Source organism: Cervus canadensis, chromosome 24 (genome assembly GCF_019320065.1).
Source record: "Cervus canadensis isolate Bull #8, Minnesota chromosome 24, ASM1932006v1, whole genome shotgun sequence".
In the NCBI taxonomy this organism is placed as follows: Eukaryota; Metazoa; Chordata; class Mammalia; order Artiodactyla; family Cervidae; genus Cervus; species Cervus canadensis.
Window position 1 is genome coordinate 9,202,706 of NC_057409.1, and position 21,427 is coordinate 9,224,132.

The 21,427-nt window shown below is 48.2% G+C and overlaps 1 protein-coding gene and 1 long non-coding RNA gene across 2 annotated transcripts in view; one reads left to right on the top strand and one right to left on the bottom strand.

The window, feature by feature from the left end:
* Nucleotides 1-16,002: 16,002 nt before the first annotated feature.
* Nucleotides 16,003-20,028, bottom strand: LOC122426435. The gene is made up of 4 exons (XR_006265159.1): nt 19,939-20,028; nt 19,377-19,506; nt 19,191-19,271; nt 16,003-16,178 (listed from the first exon to the last, which is right to left on the bottom strand). It is a non-coding gene; the product is annotated as an uncharacterized LOC122426435 (long non-coding RNA).
* Nucleotides 18,673-21,427, top strand: part of RPS6KA1 (ribosomal protein S6 kinase A1) — a 37,321-nt gene continuing 34,566 nt past the window's right edge. The window contains exon 1 of the mRNA XM_043445370.1: nt 18,673-18,918. Within this exon, the coding sequence (XP_043301305.1) occupies nt 18,856-18,918 (63 nt within the window). The 5' untranslated portion in view covers nt 18,673-18,855. The remainder of the gene's footprint in view (nt 18,919-21,427) is intronic.

Genomic DNA, 21,427 nt, shown 5'->3' on the forward strand with positions numbered 1-21,427 from the left:
GGTCTGAGGCTCAGAGAATTATGAACAGTAGCAGGCAACTTACTTGGGACACAGATGACCCTTGCTCAACAAACAACGGCCACATCCTATCTCCCCAGGGTACCTCGGTAATTCCCTATGTGTTTTCCAGAATGTGGCATGACTACCACTGAGGGCTAAATGAGTAATTTTAGTGGCATATGGCCAAATATTTTTCAGAGTTACATATTTTCTTAATGTGCTAAGTCACTTCAGTTGTGTCTGATTCTTTGTGACCCTATGGGGTGTGGCCCGCCAGGCTCCTCTGTCCATGGGATTTCTCAGGCAAGAAAACTGGAGTGGGTTGCTGTTTCCTTCTCCAGGTGATCTTCCTGACCCACGGATCAAACCGGAGTCTCTTCTGTCTCCTGCATCTGCAGGCAGGCAGGCGGCTTCTTTACCACTGGTACCACGTTGGAAGCCCTAATTTTTATTTATTTATTTATTTTTGACTGTGCTGGGTCTTCGTTGCTGTGCGGGCTTTTCTCTAGTTGCAGCGAGTGGGGGCTACTCTCTAGCTGCCGTGTGCAGACTTCTCAATGCTGTGGCTTCTTGTTGCGGAGCACAGGCTCTAGGGTGGGCAGACTTCAGTCGTTGTGGCACGTGGGCTCAACAGTTGTGGTTCCTGGGCTCTAGAGCACAGGCTCAATAGCTGCATCACATGGGCTTAGTTGCTCTGCAGTATGTGGGATCTTTCCAGATCAGAGATAGAACCCATGTCTCCTGCATTGGCAGGTGAATTCTTTACCAATGAGCCACCAGGGAAGCCCAAAGACTTACATATTTATTTCAACTGGTATTCAAAAATAAAACTTTCATACTAAACCCATGATTCCACAGCCATTATTGCTTAGGACAAACTTCATGAGATTGATACTCAATTGACCAACTAAGATTTGGAGCCTCTTGGTCAAGTCAAATTTGTCAAATACCCTAAAAATCCCTCCATGTCTTTTTCTATACAAGTCTCCTGCCTGAAAGGCCTTTCCTACCCCCTGCTTTGGAAATTCTATGTACCCTTCAAAGTCCCAGTTGAATCCCTGCTCAGGAACATGGCCTTCAGTTAGGGTAGGAGGTTGGCATAGTGGTTAAAAGCCAAGACTTATCAAATGTAAAGTTTGGGCTTTGGGTGATAATGATGTATCAATGTAGGTTCACTGATTAGTGAACATAGTAACTATGCATAGAACTGCATAGTAACAAATGCACTATTCTCAGTGTGAGATGTTCAAAGGGGGAGGAGGTTATGTGTTGGGGCAGCAGGCATAGGGAAACACTGCTTCTTAGCTTGATTTTGCTGTCAATGTAAAAATGCTGTAAAAAAAATAAAGTCTATTTGAAAAAAAAAAAAAAAGCCAAGGGAGTTCCCTGGTGGCCTAGTGGTTAGAATTCTAGATTTTCACGGCAGAGGCTGCAGTCTCTCATTGGTGGGGGAACTGAGATCCTGCAAGCCCCATGCTTGGCCCAAAAAAAAAAAAACAAAAAACACCAAGGCTTAGAAATTTGATCCTTAGCTAGCTGTGTGACTTTGAGCAAGACACTTAACTTCTCTGAACTTTTCCTCATCTGTTGGATAGGAATAACAGTGCCTACCCTTAGAGGATTGTGGTGAGAATTTAATGTCATCATGCATATAAAAGTAATCAGTAAATGTCTACCATACAGTAAGCCCTCTTCAAAAGTAACCTGTTATTTTCATGAGTATGGGGAGCAACGAATATGCCTTTCCCTACTTACTTAAATTATTCGTCTTTGTATGCCTTTCAGATAGTACGTGCTTAGGAAAAGTTGGCTGGTTGTTGGAGAATTCGCTGCCTTTGGAAGGGGCCATTCTCATCCACACCTCCACACCTCCTTACTCAGTGAGCAACAAGATGCTGGCGGTTACTGGATGTCCACACCCGAGTCCTATGCCGTCCTGAGTAGGATCCACGGCAGCTGGGGGAAGCCCTGGTGACCGCTCCGCCGCCGCTATGGCAACTTCAACCCCATTTCTGGAAGCTAGATGGTGAGGAGCAGGGTGTCTAAAGTCAGTCTCCCCAAGGGCGGCCCTCCCGATGTCTTGGAGACCTGTTCTCCCGCTCCGGCCCTGAGGAGACTCTCCAGGTACCGGGTAGGCGCTGCTCCCAGGGGCCACACGGTGGCGGCGCAGAGCCGAGCTCCGCGCCCTACCTGGGAAGCGCTGGCAGAGGCAGAGCCCCAAAGGGTGGCCTCCTGCTCCCCACCCTTTTGCCAGGACAGGTCACGGCATCCAGGCCGAGAGAACCGCTGGCCCTAACCTCACTTCATTACCTCCGACTGGACCCTCGACTCCCGACCCTAGGCCGGGCGCTCCCGGTTCGCTTGACTCGCCCTCCACGCCCGACAAACACTGCCGGAGCTACCCCGCCGTGCCGCCACTCCCGCGCAGCACACCTGGCGGGTACCGAGCCAGCTCGTGCTCAGATTCAGGCTTCGAGCCCGCCGGACCCAGACCAAGCGTCCAGTCCCAGCTCCCATAGTGCGCGGGCCGGGAGGGATGGAGGTGGGCGTGGGCTCGGACTCTGAGGTCCTCACAGCCCGGACCTCCGGCCCGCTTCATCCTCGGCTTCCGCTTCCGGGCCTGCGTCGTCTCCGAGCTTCTCTGAATGCCGCGAATCCCGTTCCCTACCATCCGAACGCAAGTCTCAAGGACTAAAAGCATCCCCAGGGCTCGACCTGTAGCGGGGTCCCCTTAACGGCGGGGAGAGGCAAACAGGGCAAGCGCGGGCACATGGGGCGGGGATTTGGGGGCGGGGCCTCGGGCGACACTTGGGGGCGGGGCCCTGGGGGCGGGGCCTCCGAGCTAGCGCTCCCGCGGGCCGGGGAGGTACGCGAGGCGCGCGCAGGGTGCCGGGAGCGCGAACTACGCGGAAACGGGGTTGGGGGGAAGGGAAGGCGCGGGACTGGGGGCTGGGCGGACGCCGGGGGTGGTTTGAGTGAGCGAGCGCAGGGCCGGCTAGACCTGGGGGGTGAATGGTCAGGCCCTAGGGCTGGGCCTGGATTTGGGGCCCCAAAGCGGGAAGGGCCTGGGGTTGGGGGGGCGAGAGGAAGAAAGAAGCAGGAACCCCGCCCACTTTCCGACCTGGGTTTCTTGGAACGAGCCAGGAAATCTTGGGGCTTGATCTGTCGGCCATGGTGTTTATAGAGAGGGCTGATAGGGGGCCCCATATGGTTTTTATAGAGATGGCTGATAAGACACCCATTTCCCCCACATTCCAGGAAGTTCTCAGGCTTGTGCCCCAAGTGTTTGGGGGGGCTCAGCAGCCCCCTCCCCCACACGCTGCAGAGTGAGCCCCACCCTGAGAACCCAGGAAGACCCTGTGGTCCCTCCAGAGCCCGCCCTCATCTTCAGTTTCAACGAGATTTGGGGAGAGGAAGTCTTGGGGGCCACAGGCCACATACATCTAGAAAGATCTTCAGGCCCCAGGGCCTTCACTCTTCCTCCTACCCTCCTGGCTCCCACAAACCTTACTCTCCTTAGCAGAGGTATTAGAGGGGTCCCCGTGGGGCGAAATGGAGCAATTTCAACTGGCTTCTTTCTGTTGCAGTCTGCAAAAGAGGACGTGGGGCGAGGACGAAGATGAGGGGCCCTGTTAACCCTTCCTGCCCTGCCTAGTGGCTGGTAGGAGCTCAGCAATTGGGCTGAGGTGCGCAGAATCTCGGAGTCCTTTTGTTTTCTGGTGTTCCGTTCTGCTGTGGGCCTGGGAAACACAGCTAGAAACTCTGCCAGTTTTTTAAGCCCCTTCAGTGTTTCTCTTTTGTGTAAAAGTAGTTCATGCATATTATATTTTTTAATTAAACTTTACAAAAATATGGGTTTGAAAATTGGAAAACATCTTCACTGATAATTGCTTAACATGTATAAAAACACAGGCATACATAAAGGGGTCAAACCACATATAGTTTTGCAACTTGCTGTATATTGTGGACATTTATAGTGTGTGTCATTTATAGAGATACTTCATTTTTAAGGAGTTCATAATATTCCAGAATACAGGTACCCCATAATTCTTTTGATCTTCTACTGATAAATATTTAGTTTTATGCTTATGTTTGTAGTGATCTTCATGTTGTTTCATTTTAAATTACAAATATGTGCTTATTGGAAAAAATGTAAGTAAAATTTTGATAAAGGCAAGCAATATGGATAAAGGCAGCACCATATTCGTACCAGCTAACTCCTTTATTTTGTAAGCTAGGTTTTATGGAACGCTTACTGTATGCCAGATACCATGCTAAGTCATTCACGGAACAGCAATCTGAGGTTTGAAGAAATGTCTCCAGTGAGGCTTGCCCAAGGTCACACAGCTAGAAAGTGGCAGAGCCAGGACCCGACTTTATCTGATTCCAAAGCTTTCCTGGCATCTTCCTGTTAACATTCGTGTGTCTTTCCTTCCAACCTTTTTTTTCTTTTTTTAAACATGCAACAGGACAAAAATACTCACATGTAAATATGCACTGTTTTTCCTCCTCCCCAGGCTTAGTTCTAAGGAGCCTTTGTAAGGCGGGCAGAGGGAGACGAATAGACCTAAGCAGAAGAGTGGAGAGACCTGGAGGAATTTCCTTCCAGTCCCACTCAGGAAAAGCTGCTACTGAGAGGAGGGAGGGGAGCTGGCGGAGTTTGGGTGGTCAAGAATTTGGGAAAAAAGAGAAAAAAGGGAGAGCTTGGGGAGCTGTTGTAATAGTGTGGAACTTTAAGGAAGAGAGATTTGGGAGGATTCTGAAAAAGGTCTTGCCATGTGTTGTGCTTGGTAATCAGTCCCTTTGCAGTGTCCTCCAGAGAGCTTTGGTAACAAAGCTTTTTGTTTCCTGTCAGTGCTTTTTGCAGTTGGATCGATTTCTTTTGGGTGAGAAGGGAGCAAAGAAAGATGAGCTTTCTCCAGGTTCCCGTGCATTTTGTTTACTTTGTCTTTTATGAAGATGAGATAGCCTGTCTACCCTTGCTCACTCAGTACCCGCCCCCTAGAGTGCCCTGTCTTTCCTGTGTCCTTCTCCAGTCCCCTTGTCCTCGAAGGCTCACCTCTTTCCCTCCGGTTGGCCCTTGCTTTTTCCAAGTCCCTCATGATAGCCCAAATCAGGACAGATGACTGGCCCCTTGCTGGTAGGCCATATTGAGTAGGAATTTTGCCATTACCAGAATCTCTTTGGTTACAACAAACTGTGCTGGTTTGCTGACTTTAGAAATCCTGGTGTCAAGCAGAGTACCCACGCACCAGTTATCATTACCAGGGGAAGACTCTATAAACACGTCTACCCATTTCCTTTTGGCATCTGAGTAGTCGAGGGAGACACAAAGCAGTCAAGCACCGGATAGAACAATGCTTTACTCACGTAGAGAAAAGACAGAACAAGATCAACTTCAGGAGTGGGTGTTGGTCTCTCATTGCCTGGGGATCTCTCGCAGTGATCAGCACAGGGAATTCACTGTATTCCCCGTTTTGTGCCACAGGGGAAGGACCTTGTCCTCTCTAAGAGGAGGACAGATACAGCAATGGGGTTGACTCGATGCCAAATGACCGACATGCTTTAAGCAGAGATGAACGAGTACTCGTGACACCTGAAACAAGGAAAGAAACCCACACAAGGTGATAAATCCAGCACTGGTTCCATGGGCTCTCTCCTGGTTAGGAAGAGTTCCAGACCCAGGGCCCATTCTTATGTGATTGAGTAAGGGTTCAAAAACTGCAGGCAAGAGACTTTCTCAACATTTGGCCATCATGACTCTTGTCTCCATCTTTGTTTTGACTGCTGAGAAACTCAGAACTTTAAAAAAAAAATCCACATTTTGTTTATTTAAAATTTTTATTTACTTATTTTTGTCTGCGCTGGATCTTTGCTTCATGTGGCCTTTCTCTAGCTGCGGTGAGTGGGGACTGCTCTCTAGATGCGGTGCACGGGCTTCTCATTGCAGCGGCTTCTCTTGTTGCAGAGGCGAGTGGGCACCATAGTTGCGGTGCACAGTCTTAGTTGCTCCACCGCATGTGGAATCTTCCTGGAGCAGGAATCGAATGTAAGTCTCCTGTGTTGGCAGGCAGATTCTTAATCACTAGACCATCAGGGAAGTCCCAGAACTTTTCTACTGCTGGATCGGTATTTTCTGTTTGTCCCAATTTTCTTAATTACTTATTTTTAGCCTTTAAAAATATTTTTATTATGGAATATTTCAACATTTATTTATTTCTGGCTGCATCGGGTCTTATGGTAGTCTAGCTCCACTGTATTTGTGGAGTGCAGGCTTAGTTGCCCCAAGTCATGTGGGATCTTAATTCCCCAACCAGGGATCAAACCTGCATCCTCTGTATTAGAAGGTGGAGTCTTAACCAGTGGACCACCAGGGAAGTCCGTTTATTATGGAAGATTTCAAACGCTTGAAAGTAGAGAGAATGTAATAAATTTTCGCATACCTATAACCCATCCTCAATAATTATCAACATTTTGCCAATCTTGTTTCATCTGCCTTCCCACTTTTCCTTCCCTCTGAAGTATTATAAAGCACACCCCAGACATCATATCACTTCACTAGAATTATTTCAGCATATGTCTTTAAAAGACAGGGCTTTTTCAAACACAACTGCAATGCCGCTATCATACCTAACAAAATTAATACAAATTCCTTAAAACCTTTTAATACCTAGTTCATGTTCAGATTTCTTTAATAGTTTGTTTCAATCAGGACTCAAATAAGGCTCACATAGTTCATTTGGTTGATGTATCTCATAAGTAACTTTTCATCTGTAACAGTTTTCACTTTTCTTTCATTTTTCATGCTATTTATTTGTAAAGGAAACCAAAGAATTTGTTCTATAAAGCTTCCCACATCCCAGAAGTTTTGACTGATTGCTTCCTGATGGTGTAGTTTAACATGTCTCTTGAATTTCCAGTAGACTGAACGTTAAATCTAGAGCTGGATTGTGTGTGTTAGTCGCTCAGTTGTGTCCAACTGTTTGTGACCCCTCAGACTGTAGCCTGCCCGGCTCCTCTGTCCATGGGATTTTCCAGGCAAGGATACTGGAGTTGGTTGCCATTTCCTTCTCCAGGAGATCTTCCCAACCCAGGGATTGAACCCTGGTCTCCTGCATTGCAGGCAGATGCTTTACTGTCTGAGCTACTAGGGAAGCCCCAGAGCTTGATTAGGTTTAATGTCTTCGGCAAGCATACCTTATTGGCGATGATGTTATTATGTCATATCTAGTGGTACATAATATTGACTTGAAATATTTTTATTGACTGATTCATGGTTTCAGGGCCCTTGGCCTAATCTCTTCATTATAGAATTCCCCCCAAAGTTTTATCTGTTAATTTCAGCATCCACTGATGACCCATTATTTCATTAGGTGTTACAAAATGGTGACTTTCTATTAATAATTCTATCATTCTTTTTGCATTCATTAGCTGGAATTCTTCCATAAAGAATAACTTCTCCTCATCCATTATTTGATTTTCCTGAAACAGTGTGTACAGGAAAGTTAAGATAAATGCTTCGTTCCTTTTATGTATTTTTAATTTTTTTGGCTATCCTATGCATCTTCAGGATCTTAGTTCCATGACCAGAGACCAGGCCACTCCAGTGAAAGTGCTGAGTCTTAACTACTGGACTGCCAAGGAATTCCCTCTTTTTTGTATTTTTATAAGTTGCCTAAACTCCTTTGTGGAACAAGGTGTTACAAAAAAAGGAGAGGGGATAGGCAGAGAAGTGGAATGGAAAGAGCACAGGCCTTGGATTTGGACACCATCCTGACTCCATCACTTCCTAGCTGTGTGACCTTGGACCAGCTTTCTGGGCCTCAATTTCCTTAACTGCAGATTGGGGATATTGCTCCCCATTTCCCCACACCTTCAGTAGAATCATTTCTACTGAAATGATCTAGGCCTAGATCAAGCAATTCCTTTCACAGGAAAATAAAATATTTTATTCGTTGTGGAAATTTTAGAGGATGCAGATAAATATAAAGAAGAGAAAAAAAAAAGAGAATACTAAAAACTCTGAAAAGCATCTAGCACATGATTGGCATATAGGCTTTTTTTTTTTTTAAATCTTTATCTATTTGGCTGTCTTCATTGTGGCATGCACAATCTTCTTTGGGACGTGCAGGGTCTCTAATTGTGGTGCGTGGTGGAGAGGACTCTGAAGTGTGGAGGCTCAGTAGTTTCGAAGTGCAGGCTTAATTGCTCTGAGACATGTGGGATCTGAGTTTCCCGACCAGAGAGCGAACCCGTGTCCCCTGCATTGCAAGGCAGATTCTTAACCACTGGACCACCAGGGAAGTCCCTGTATCAGTATTTTTGACAACTCCAGCTTGACTCTCAGGCTGCCCTGTATCGGCATCCTTCTGGAAGAGAGTAAATGTAACCAGCCATGACTCCAGCCTCAGCCTAAGAAAATCCTAGCGAGAGCGAGAGATGGCGGCCTTTGGGAGGGAACAGGAGGTGGACGCCTCTGTTCTTATGTTGAGAGCTAGTGAAGTTAGACAAACCTGCCACATACTTGCAGTGAGCTCCTGGGAGAGTCACAAGCCCCTGAACCATAGTTTCTCACCCGTAAGATAGAGGCTGTCAAGGTTGACCTGCCAGAGTCATTGGGAGATTCCCATGAGATGTTGATGTGGAAACGCCCACCTTGGAGACAACAAGTGGGAGGTGCGCAGGAAATAGGGGTTAGCTTGATCGGTCTGGAAACCCCCTTTCTGAGCCCCCATCAAGTGTAAAATCACAAGTGACTCGTCACTGAAGGGCTGTGTAAGGCCTGGCTTGGAGTCCAGCTCAAAGTACTATGTGAACTGGGTAAACCTCTTTCCCTCTGGGGCTTGGATTCTTCCATTTGTGAAATGGAAGTCTAAATGGAAGTACATTAGGGGTCCAAATTCCAAGCCCCCAGGAGCAGTCAGGTAGCGAGTGAGTGAAAGGGAAGAGGCATTGGTACAATAGGGGGTGGTGGAGACTGTGGTAATCTGATGAGCTTATTTTATCTAAGAGAGGCTGCCTGCTGATGGTCACAAAACTGGACTGTGAGCCCAGGTAGCCTGACTTTTAAAGAGGCTGGAAAGTTCTATTTAAAAATTTTCTTCTTCCTGTTTGTTTGGGTTTTTTTATATACACTTTCTTTTTACAAACCCTTCTCTCTGACTTTCAATAGATCCCAGCAAGGAAGCTGCTGTGTTACATAGGAAACTCCAACCCAGAAGCAGGTCATCTATGAATGTTTTAACCCCAGGTTCCCCACCAATGTGCATTGTGTGACAGGTGAGGGGGTGGCTGCCTTTCCGGCTATGCCTCCCTGGGCTTTCCCTGACCAGAGGGGCAGTGGAATGTGCCTCCCTGTATTTTTAATTTAAATTCAAGTTATCTGAGATACTTAGCAACCGTATGGACTACACAAAATGTAAATATAAACAAAATGTAAAATAGGATTAAGAGCATGGACTCTAAGAGAACTTCATGCACCAGCTTTACCACTTAATTAACTGTATAACTTTGAGCAAATCATTTAGCTTCTCTGTGCCTCACTTTTCTTATCTGTAAAATGGGGGTAATTATTGAACCTACTTCACATGATTGTTGAAAGGGTCACATGAGCAAGGACAGGACTAGGCTGAGGTTACTAGAATGAAGTTAATGAGGAACCATCTTGGATGCAGAATTTAAGGGGAGCACCACCAAAAAAACTCAACAGTGCGTGGGCTTCTCATTGTGGTGCCTTCTCTTGTTGCAGAGCACAGGCTCCAGAGAGTTTGTCTTAGCATTTGTCTAAGGCTTCTGGGCCTTAGTGTGCAGGCTCAGTAGTTGTGGCTCATGGGCTTAGTTGTCCCACAGCGTGTGGGATCTTCCTGGACCAGGGATTAAACCCATGTCTCCTGCATTGGCAGGCGGATTCTTTACCACTGAGCCACCGGGGAAGCCCCACATGTGTCTTTTTGAATTGTGATTTCCTTAGGGTATATGCCCAGTAATGGGATTGCTGGGTCATATGGTAGTTTTTTCCCTAGTTTTTTTTAAAGAATTTCCATACTGTTCTCCATGACTATATCAGTTTATATTCTCACCATAGCTTTATTCTTAAAACATGATGATACACAAAGAGAACACCCATTCCACCTCCAGGCCCAGTGGTTCAAGGGTAAGAGAGAGAAAGCATTTGACTTTGTTCACTGTCATATCCGCAGCACCTACCATGGTGCCTCATACATGGGTAGGATCTTAATAAATATTTTTTGAGTGGAGGAAATAACGGGATGACACATGTCAAACCTTAGAACAGTGCCTGGCACCAAGCAGGTGGCTCAATACAATAATAATGATGATTATGTTTGAGAAGATAACAATGTCATTGTCTGTAGGTCCTATTCTGTCTTCAGACCAATGGTGATCTTGGTATGTTTTACACCCAGAATGTATCTTTTCTTCCCCCTGAGGTATCAAATTTTATTTTTCATTAACTTCTTTAACTTATATTTTCTGGTAAGTATTAAAAAATATTTTTATTTTTATTGCAGTATAGTTGATTTACAATGTGTTAGTTTCGGGTGTACCACAAAGTGATTCAGTTATACGTATATTCATTCTTTTTTAGATTCTTTTCTCATATAGGTTATCACAGAATATTGAGTAGAGTTTCCTGTGCTATACAGTAAGTCCTTGTTGGTTATCCATCCTGTATACAGTAGTGTGTGTGGAAGAGATCATTTTTTTAAGGCCAACATGACAAGAATTATCTCCAGTAATAATCATGAAATAAATAATAATAATTTGTTGCAGAAAAGCAACAAAAATAGTAAAAACTTGCTTTTACTGAACCTCATGTATGCACTCAGACCAATAAAATTTTTAATAAATTAAAATAAAAATTGTAAAAAATAAAATAAAAATTGTAATACAAAGGGGAACAAAGTAATGGACTAATAATTTTTGGTTACATTAGTTTATTTTTTTAACAAAAAGGGACATACACACACAACAAATGCCTCTAAAAGAGGCAACTTGTCAAGTTCAGAGAATGATTTATACAGAGAATGACAGAACTGCAGTAACAATTTACTGTTTTACCATTACTGTGCTATCACTATTGATTTCAAATCTGCTGTTTAAATGCAGGGACATGGGAACTTCCCTGGGCATCCAGTGGTTGGGACTTCGCTTTCCAATGCAGAGGGTGCAAGTTTGATCCCTGGTTAGGGAGCTAAGTTCCCACGTGCCTCACAGGCAAAAAACCGAACCATAAAACAGAAATATTGAAATTCAATAAAGACTTTAAAAATGTAGATAAATGAAGGGACACAGGGACATGAACACTTCTGATGTGAGCTCCAGTGATGCTGACCTGCTATGAACTCTCAAACTGAAGGTGTATATTGGGGCCAGTTGTGTAACTGGGAATTCTTCAAATTAGCTTCCATGTAGAATGCATTATTTATGAAAGGTTAGGTGATGAAATGTACTAATTTGGAGCCTACATACACACACTCACACACACACACACACACACACATACATACACATATATATAATTTAAGTTAGACCAATAAAGATTTCTTCAGGAGGGAGGGTTTTATCACCAAGGACATTGTTTAGAATTGCCAGGGCATGGTGATAATAAAAGCTGACGCACCCAGTTTCACTAATGTTTTAAACTTCTCCACAGACAATGCATGCCTTCTGTCTTGCACATGGAGGACTGGCCACCACCCTTACCTGATTCACCTCTTGCCTCAGGCCATCAGTTTCCTATCTCTGGCTGAGACAGTCTCAAAGGCCCTTCCAAAGCTGACATTGCACTACTTTCTAATTCTGGCTCTGCAAGCTATTTCAAGCTATGTGACCCTGGGTAAGTCAGGTCCTCCCTCCAAGTCTCTGTTTCCTCATCTGTAGGGGAACAGTAACCCCAAGCCATGTCTTATCCCGTAAGGGCTCAAGGAGATGGTGTGAGAGAAGACTTTGTAAAGAAGGAGATACTGCACACAGGTGGCAGGTACCCAGACGGCAGACCTTGATGACAAAGGTGACGAGGTTCCTCCAAAGTCATAAAGGAATTGTTCCTAGATCGAGGATCTGAGATAGGGGAAGGGGATCTAGTGGGTGCTGGACTTCACAAATCACTGACAGTGACTTTTTCCTTCCAGGAAAAGGCTTGATCCTCTTGGCCAGGAAGCAGGGGCCTGATCACAATGACCCCAGTTCCTCTCTTGCTGTATTACATCCCAGCTGGGAGGGAGCAACTTCCCTTCCTGGGGAAGGTGGCTGAAGCAGAAGCGGGGTGTGAGGAAATACGGATGCCGGCTGGTTCTGAAATTAGCTTACCTGCTTGTTTAACCATTTCTCCAAAGAGAATGCAAGTTCCTAGAGCAGGGGTTGACCAAAAAAAAAAAAAAAAAAATTTTTTTTTTTTTTTTTTCCTGAAGAGCCAGCTAGTAAACATTTTAGGCTTTCTTGGCCATATGGTCTCTGTTGCGACTGCTCTGCACTGCTGTTGTAGTGTGGAAGCAGCCCTAGACCATACGTAAACGGAGCGTGGCTGTGCTCCAATAAAACTTTATTTATGGATCCTGGAATCTGAATTTCACATAATTTTCACACGTTATAAAATATCCTTTTGATTTTTTTTTCAGTCTTTTAAAGATGTAGAAACCATTCTTAGCTCATAGGCACATAAAAAGAGGCCAGATTTGGTCCACGGGCCATTCATAGTTTACCCACCAGTATTGGGCAGAGACCCTCTCTGTTTTCCTCCACGGTGTCCTCAGTGCCCAGAACAGTGCCTGGCACATACCTGCCCATTTAGTATCTGTCGATGACCCCCTGCTTACTCACTGCCCGTTGTCTCCAGTTCCATCCTCATCTCTTGTTACTACTGTATCTCCCTCTCCTGCCAGCTCCCATCCTCTGTAACCTGCAGCGAGACGCTTCTGCCTCTCTCTGCCCTCCCACCCCCAGTCCCATCTCCAGGTCAGCAGAGGAGCCCATTAGCTAATCCTCCAGTAGCCCTGGGACTGTCTCATCTGGATGCTACCATGTCTCCTCTTCTTCTCTGACTACCTTTGGCCTCATATTTATTTCTCCAGTGTCCAAAATCTTTTTACTAACAAGGCAGGGTCTGGGGTTAGCTTTTGTAGCAGCAGCTGGCCCATTGGTTTCCGGCGCACTTAAACTTCTAGCCCTTGGAACGCAGGATTTGCCTGTACACCTCTCAGTTTTCACCAGGACCAGAGAGCAGGCCAGTGCTACAGCCCTTGGGAGAGTCCAGGCCCAGCTAGTTGAAGGTGAGGATCTTGCTCCAGGCCTTGGAGATGATGCTCTGGGTGCAGCTGCTCCTGGGGCAGTCCACACACCCTCCGTTTGGTACCTTCTGGGCAGGCACATCATCGATTAGAGTCCCTACAGCTGTTTTGCCTTCCCGGCCAGGAAATTCCATCTTTCAGATCATCCGGGAAAGGGCCAGAGGTGACTGATTGGTGCAAATCATGAACAAGCTCTTTAGCACAACTTGATCAAAGGATTTGGTTCATTTGGCCAGAAACCTGTACAGCTTGACCAACAGCCGTAAGTAGATGTCCTGGCTTTTGGCCTCATTCTTTACCAGCCTCTTGATCACAGTTATGGCAGGAAGTGAAGAAGAACCAAAGAGCTTCTTGATGAAAGTGAAAGAGGAGAGTGAAAAAGTTGGCTTAAAGCTCAACATTCAGAAAACTATGATCATGGCATCTGGTCCCATCACTTCATGGCAAATAGATGGGGAAACAGTGGACACAATGGCTGCCTTTATTTTCCTGGGCTCCAAAATCACTGCAGATGGTGATTGCAGCCATGAAATTAAAAGATGCTTACTCCTTGGAAGAAAAGTTATGACCAACCTAGACAGCATATTAAAAAGCAGAGACATTACTTTGTCAACAAAGGTCCATCTAGTCGAGGCTATGGTTTTTTCAGTGGTCACATATGGATGTGAGAGTTGGACTATAAAGAAAGCTGAGCCCAGAAGAATTGATGCTTTTGAACTGTGGTGTTGGAGAAGACTCCTGATAGTCCCTTGGACTGCAAGGAGATCCAACCAGTCCATCCTAAAGGAAATCAGTCCTGGGTGTTCATTGGAAGGACTGATGCCGAAGCTGAAACTCCAGTACTTTGTCCACCTGATACAAAGAACTGACTCATTTGAAAAGACCCTGATGCTGGGAAAGATTGAGGGCAGGAAGGGAAGGGGATGATGGAGGATGAGATGGTTGGATGGCATCACCGACACAACGGACATGGGTTTGGGTGGACTCCAGGAGTTGGTGATGGACAGGGAGGCCTGGCGTGCTGCAGTTCATGGGGTTGCAAAGAGTCAAACACGACTGAGCGACTGAACTGAACTGAACTGATCACAGTCATGGGAATTCCTTCATGGCCCCCCAAGCCCCAGTCCACTGCCCTCCTCCTACTTTTCAGGGGCAAGAATTTGGAGAGAAGGGAGAGAGTCTATGATTGTTACATACCCTTTCCAGTGAGCACTGATCGTCTACCAGACACTGCACAGGTATTTTGTTCCCTGACTTACCTAATAACTCATAACCACTCCTATTTTACAGATATAGAAACAAACTCAGAGGTGTTAACCAAAATTCTCAGTCATGCAACTAGGAAGCGGGCGAGCAGGGGTTAGAGTCCAGGTTGGTGTGGCTCTGTTCACAAGCCTATTTTGAGGGCTTGCCGTATCTGCCATATCCAGCGAGTAGCAGTAAACACAACAGATAAGTCCTACCTCATGGAGCTTTTTTCTAGTGGGAGAAACAAACAATAAACTGGTAAATATACAATATGATTGCTGGTAGAGAGGCATGCCATGAAAGAAAGATGAGAAAATACCATTGGGACTTCCCTGGTGGTCCAGTGGTTAAGAATCCACCTGCCGATGCAGGGGACAGGGGTTCAATCCCTGGTCAGGGAACTGGATGCCACATGCCAGAACAAAGACTGAAAACCCCGTGTACCACAACTAAGACCTGGTGCAGCCAAATAAATAAATAAAATATTTTTTAAATGTTTAATTATCCAGATTAAAAAAATAAGCTGTCATAGCTGATGATGATGATTATTTAAATGCTGAGCCAAGCTCTGGTTAAAGGTAACTACCATTATGATCGTTCTCCGCATGCTATTCTACCTGCTGCCAGGAGACACATGTGCCAATACCTTCCTCTACTGAAAGACCAAGAAAAAAATGACAGACTCCCTTCCTGGGGCAGGGAGCATCCAGAACCTGTACTCTTGAACATTATAGCAAGCTCATGGCCAGGCTGCAGGAGAAGGACCTAAAACCAAGTGCTCAGCCCCTATCAGTTCAGACCCCTGCTCCAGGCCAGAATAACCTCTTCCACAGGGGACAGACTAAGAACCTCACCTGTGTCCAGCACACACTTATGAGTCATTCATTTAACAAACACCTCAAGTGACTGCCCGGAACGGCCTGTTTTCATCCTATTATGAATAGTAATCATAGCTAGAATTTATGCACGCCTCAGAGTGTAGCATTTCAGAGCCTGAGAATAGGATCCGAGTCCCAGATTTGCTGTGTTGTAACCAGATGATGTTGGACATATCATTTAGCCTCGCTGAACATCTCCTATGTGCCAGGCAATGTGTCAGGTGCCAGGAAAACAGGAAAGAGCCAAGAAGAGCCGACTGCCGCCCTCTCACAGCTTACTGTCTAATTGGAGAGCCAGATGTTAATCAAGTAATCACAAAAAAAAAAAAATGCAAAAGTATACCTTGAGGTATACTTCCCTGGAGGCCCAGACACTAGAGAATCTGCTTGCATTGCCGGAGACCTGAGTTCGATCCCTGGGCTGGGACGATCCCCTGGAGAAGGAAATGGCAAACCACTCCAGTATTCTCTCCTGGAGAATGTCATGAACAGTGGAGCCTGGTAGGCTACAGTTCATGGGGTCTCAGAGAGTTGGACACGACTGAGCAACTAACAGTTTCATTTTCATATCTTGAGGAGCACTCAGGAGCAGTGTCCATTGTCCATAACAGGGAGGTAAAGAAAGATGTCCTGGAGGAAGTGATTGTGGAGATAAACTGGCTTGAGGAATATGGAAAATAGTTTTAAGAACAAAGAAGAAGGTGCTGTGGCAGGGGAACTGCAGGAAAGTCAGTGAGGCTGGAGCCTGGAGAGAAGTGGAGAACACGGTGAACTGAGGTGGCAGTGGTATCAGCACATTGTAGGCTATAGATTGGTGTCTTGGTGTCTACAGCTCTCTGCTGAGTGACTGCAACATTCCTACTACAATGATGGCAAGCTGACCTGCCCAAGCTCCCAGGCATGGCCCAGGAGTCCTGTCTCCTCCCCCACCCTCCGCTCCCTTTTCCATCATGACCTGCTGCCTCCCCAATACTTTTCAGAGGACACAGGAAATGAAATATTCATAGGAAAACACAATCACTACTGGATCCTTAAATTGAGATGATGCACTTGATAGGGAATCCTTTCGTGTAAGAAGGGGAAGGACGAGACCAGCAGCTTCAGGAAGGGGGCAGACTGAAGGCAAAATCAGTTTTCCCTTCATCTATACCCCTCCCACTCATCTACCTCATTTTCCTCACCCAGTCCTTTGCCCTTATTCTCTGGGTCTCAATGTCTCTTCCCAAGTTTAATTTATTTAAACTAGCTTGCAGCCAGATATTTGGCACCTGTGTGCAATCTATTCTGAGCCCTGAGTAAGATGACTAGATTTAGCAAATCAATGGGATACCCAGTTAAATCTGAATTCAGATAAACAACAATTTTTTAGTCTAACTAGGTCCAAATATTACAACGCTATCCCTGAGCAGCAGGGGCTGGGGTGTCAGAAACTGGCTCCGGTCAACTGATAACTAACGCTGATGATAATAACAGGTATCAACACTGGCCCAGGTTACCTCCGGTTTGGCCCTCACCAGGGAGGTAACCAAGTGAGTGAACAAGACTCTGGGCCCAGACTACCAGGGTTGTCTTTCAGCTCTGCCTATTTCTAGCTGTGTAACCTTGGAGGGACCCAACAAATGAAATGCTTAACTTCTCTGTCCTCAATTTCTTCATCTGTATATTGCAGATAATAATAGCACCTACATTATAAAGATGTCGTGAGGATTAAATGCATTTACAGATGAAGTGTTTAGAACAGTACCTGGTCCAAAGTAAATGCTGTGTTAATGTTAGCTGTGATTGTTTATCTAATCACACCAGACCAAATGTAAACTCCATGAGAACATGGATTTTCTTTTGTTCATTGCTAGGAGTGGGGCTGTTTTACAGTACATGCTCAAGAAGAGGGCCTGGCATGTAATATATACCCATAAATGTTTATTGAATTAAATTTGTCCTCAGGATATACCAGAAAGATTGGAATCATAATTCCCTTTTTACAGATAAGGAAACAGGTTTAGGGACATGAAAGGAGTTTTCCAATGTTAAAGAGGTAGCAGGGACGGGATTCCAATCCAGATTTGTTAGGTTCCAAAGTCTTTCCACTCAAAACTCAATTCACTTCAACAGTTGAGGTGCTACCCTTGGAAAATCATGGAATAGCAGGAGCATGTGGATTCAGTAGAAACCTTCATTGACTTTGATTAATCAAAGTCCTATAATCTGTTCCCGACCTGTTGTGTGACCTCAGGTAAGTCACCCCATCTTTCTGAAGCTGTTTTATGACGTGTAAACCAGGTGGTGGTGAGGATCCACAGGGGTCATAAGTTGGTGAAGCCTGATCAGAAGAAGGCTTCTGATAATCCTGCCTTAGAACAGCTCTGCAAATGGCCATTCTTCCCCCTCCATGAAACCCGCAAACCCATCTCTCCACTCTTCCAGGTGTGAATCTCACCACACCTGGACCCCTAACACTGCTTTAGATGGAGGCTGAGTCTCTCCAGTGGGAATCCCTCTCCCTGGTCTCTTACTACAAGTGCAGCCCAAGCGTCGGTGGATCCTGGGAGCCTGGGCCCTGGCCTCCCCAGAGGGGGCGCAAACCCAAATCAGCCCAGAGCCAGGGCTGCAGCTGGAGAGATTCTGGAGAGACTTGGCTTAAAAGAGCAAAGCATGCCTATTAAGACATCAGTCTGCAGGCACTGTGGGCCCTGATGGTGGCAAAAGAAGATCCGTACCCTGCCCGGAGCTGGGGCGCAGGGGATCCCAGTGTCGCTTTGGGGGCGGGGGAGTGGGATGCGGGGAGTGTCTTAGGGCCTCGCAACGAGGGGAGTAGGGCTCAAGTTCCCTTCCAGCTTCTCCCTGGGTCAGGCCTAGGACATTCGGTGTGACTGGGGGTGGGGTGGGGGGGCTGGGATTGAGGGGAGATGGGGAGGTAAAGAGAGTAAGGCCCGCTGGAGAGAGAGGGGGCATTTGGGGAACTATTCCAAATGTGCTGAGTGTGGGGAGATCGGTGGCCCTAACGAGTTTGGACCCCGGGGACCAGGTTTGGGAGGGAGGAGCCAGGAGGACCTCTCCTGGGCTGGGCGGAGCGTGGGCCCGGGGCTCGCGGTGGAGGCGGGGCCCTCACTCCCCGCGTGGCGGAGGCGGGGGTCCTCCTTGGGAATGCCGCGCCGCGGGGGCCGGGGCGGGGCTTCGCTGTCCCCGCCCCCTCGCGCAGGTAGCCAATGGGTGCGGCGGCGCCGGGTGACGGAGGGAGCCGAAGTGCTAGTGCCGCGGCGGCGGCGGCGGCGGCGGCGGCGGCGGCGGACGGCCCAGCCAGAGCAAGAGGGTCTCGGCGGGGAGAAAGGGGGCGCTGGGGTCTCTGAGCGTGGGACCTCAGGACCCAGGAGGCGGCGCGGCTCGGGCCGCCGGTGGAGCACGGGCGGCCCGGCGGCGGCGCGATGCCGCTCGCCCAGCTCAAGGAGCCCTGGCCGCTCATGGAGCTGGTGCCGCTGGACCCGGAGGTGAGTGAGCTGGGCGGGGGACGGGCGCCGGCGGCCGGCAAGCCCGAGTCCCCACAGGGGCGGGGCGGCCCGCGGCGCCGCTGTAGCCTGGCGGGCGCCCGCGAGGACGCGAGTGCCCGCCGATCTCCAGCTTCGTCTCCGGCTCCACCCCCTAATGCCCCGGGTGTGTGTGCGCGAGGGTCCGTTCTGCCAAGCCCCCAGGAAGCCCCTTACCCCGGAGAGGGAACCCCGTGCTGCGCTTAGATCTGACCGCCGCCTCACCCCACACATACCTGGGACCTGTACCCGGAGCTGTAGGAGGTTCCTTCACTAGGGCACACGGCCCAGGGCTGGGATGCCAGATGTCTTGGATTCTACAAGAGACAAGGGTCATGGGACCCCCCCACCACCACCACCACCACTTCTTGATGTCTCACAGCGGCCCTACCCCAAGAGCTCCCAGTGTCTCCGCTGCTGACCTTAGAAGGCTTTCCTTCTTGATCGTCGCAGTTGTGGAATTTGGGGTGACTCTGCCCGTCTGGGGCTGAAACCCTTGGTTTTCTTTGCCCCAGGCTAGGGTCAGAGGACGCCTGTGTCACCTCTTCCAGGCTGGGGAGAAGAGAATGGGGAAAAGCCCTTAGACCTGAGAAAATTATTCCTGGAGATGAGGAGGTCGTTGGTTCCTGCCCCCCTCCCATAGAAAGGGTTGGGCCTCCAGAGAATTTGGCCTTTGCCTCTTCCAGAAGCAACTCTTGCCTTCCGAGGATACTGTGGTTTAGGCCCTAACGTTGCAGAGGCCTGCTCTTCCTGTGCCCTTTGACCCTCCAGGGTCAAGGTCAAGCCCTTGAACCAGCAGATGGAGAAAACTTTCCCCTCAGCCTCCTTATGGGAAGGACAGTAGGTGATACTGCCTTTCCAGAGGGATGTGGGGATATGAGGGCGACGATGGAAACCTCAGAGAGCCTGAGATCCAGAGTGATTTTCTTCTGGCTGGGGCTCGGACCCCTCCCCGCTTAGATCCCCTCCTCTGCCCTCTCTTACCTGGGGCAACCACCAAGTGCCCTGCCTCTCAGGGCCGCTGGTTGAGAGCTGAGTGAGGATCCTGGGTCCCCAGCGCCCAGAGTGTGCTGCCCCTTTAAAGGGATGGTCATGGCTGACACTGGCTATTGGAGGGTGGGCGCGGCAAGATTAGGTAACCAACCTGAAGGCGCAATTTGGAGTAAATTGCTCTGGGATTCCTGCCATGGGGTTTTTACGGGCCCTGCACAGCTCAGAAGTTCTCCCGCTGACTCACCCTCCAAACTGAGGAACATGGCCCTCTGCAGCCCCTATCCACGGGCTGCCCACCCCCTGGGACTGGGGCACAAGGGGTTGGGGTGGTGGTGGTGCTCAGAGGTAAATTCCTTTGTCCTGGCACACCCTTGAGACCTAGGCCTCTCTAGAGGAAGGTGGACTAGGAGAGGCCAGGGAGGGACTTACCGTGGGTTATACTAGTCTGGAAGGCAGACACCCAGAAACTTGATTCCCAGTCCAGGGCACTGCTTCCTGCTTCTCTTTGGGAAATCCTGAAGCAGGGACCAGGTTTAAACAGGAAACTCAACTCAGTTTTAGTCCTACTGCACCTGAACTTTGAGAGGAAAAAAAGGTGGGCTTATTTCCTTGGATTAGGGGGGCTGTGATTTCTCCAGGAGCTTCACCTCAGATTCGCAGTATGACCCTCAGTCATTCCGTAGCCTCTCTGGACCTCTGTTTCTCCACTGGCCAGGGCTGAGTTCTGGCCTCTGCTTTCTGGGCCTGAGAGGGTGCAGAGCCCTAAGGAGCACTGCCTATTTTCCTCCTCCCCACTCCATGGAGGTGCCAGGCGACTCGGTGTTATTGTTTGGGTAACAGGAGCCACGGGGCAGCCAGGGCGCGGGTAGGGTGCAGGTTCTTACTGGAGAACAGGGCCTCGCTGTTCTCAGCCCAGGTGACATGTAAGTGATACAGCACCCTGACCTGCAGGTACAGGCTCCTGGCCGGGAGGGAGGCTGGCCGAGGACTGGCAGGGCATTTGGCAGAGGCCTGGGATCTGCCCTCCCTGTGACGCTGCTGAAAATGGGCTGCTCGGAGGCAGGGCCTTGTCTGGGGTGTGGCCCAGGTGGAGTCAACCCACTGGAAGTGTGGGTGAGGATTCTGCTGGGGCCTTCCCCTGGCCCTGCTGGGCGCAGTAACCTTGGCCCCAGGCCCAGCCTCGCTGGGTGCAGAGCTTCACTCTGTGCAATCCACCCCACTTCAGCACTGTGACCTTATTAAAATCAAATAATTCTCCAAACAGTTTCTCAAGGTAGGGATTATTACCCCTGTCTTCATATGGAACAAGTGAACTCAGACGGAACTGGCCTGTGAATTAATGTCAGAGTCAGAATTAGAACCCAGATCTCCCACTGTCTTCTACCCAGTAGGGAGAGTCTTAAGGACAGGCAAGAGCTGGGATCAAGCTGGCCAGGTGGAAGGTACTCCAGGAGAGGCTCCGGATGTTGGCAGACTCTCC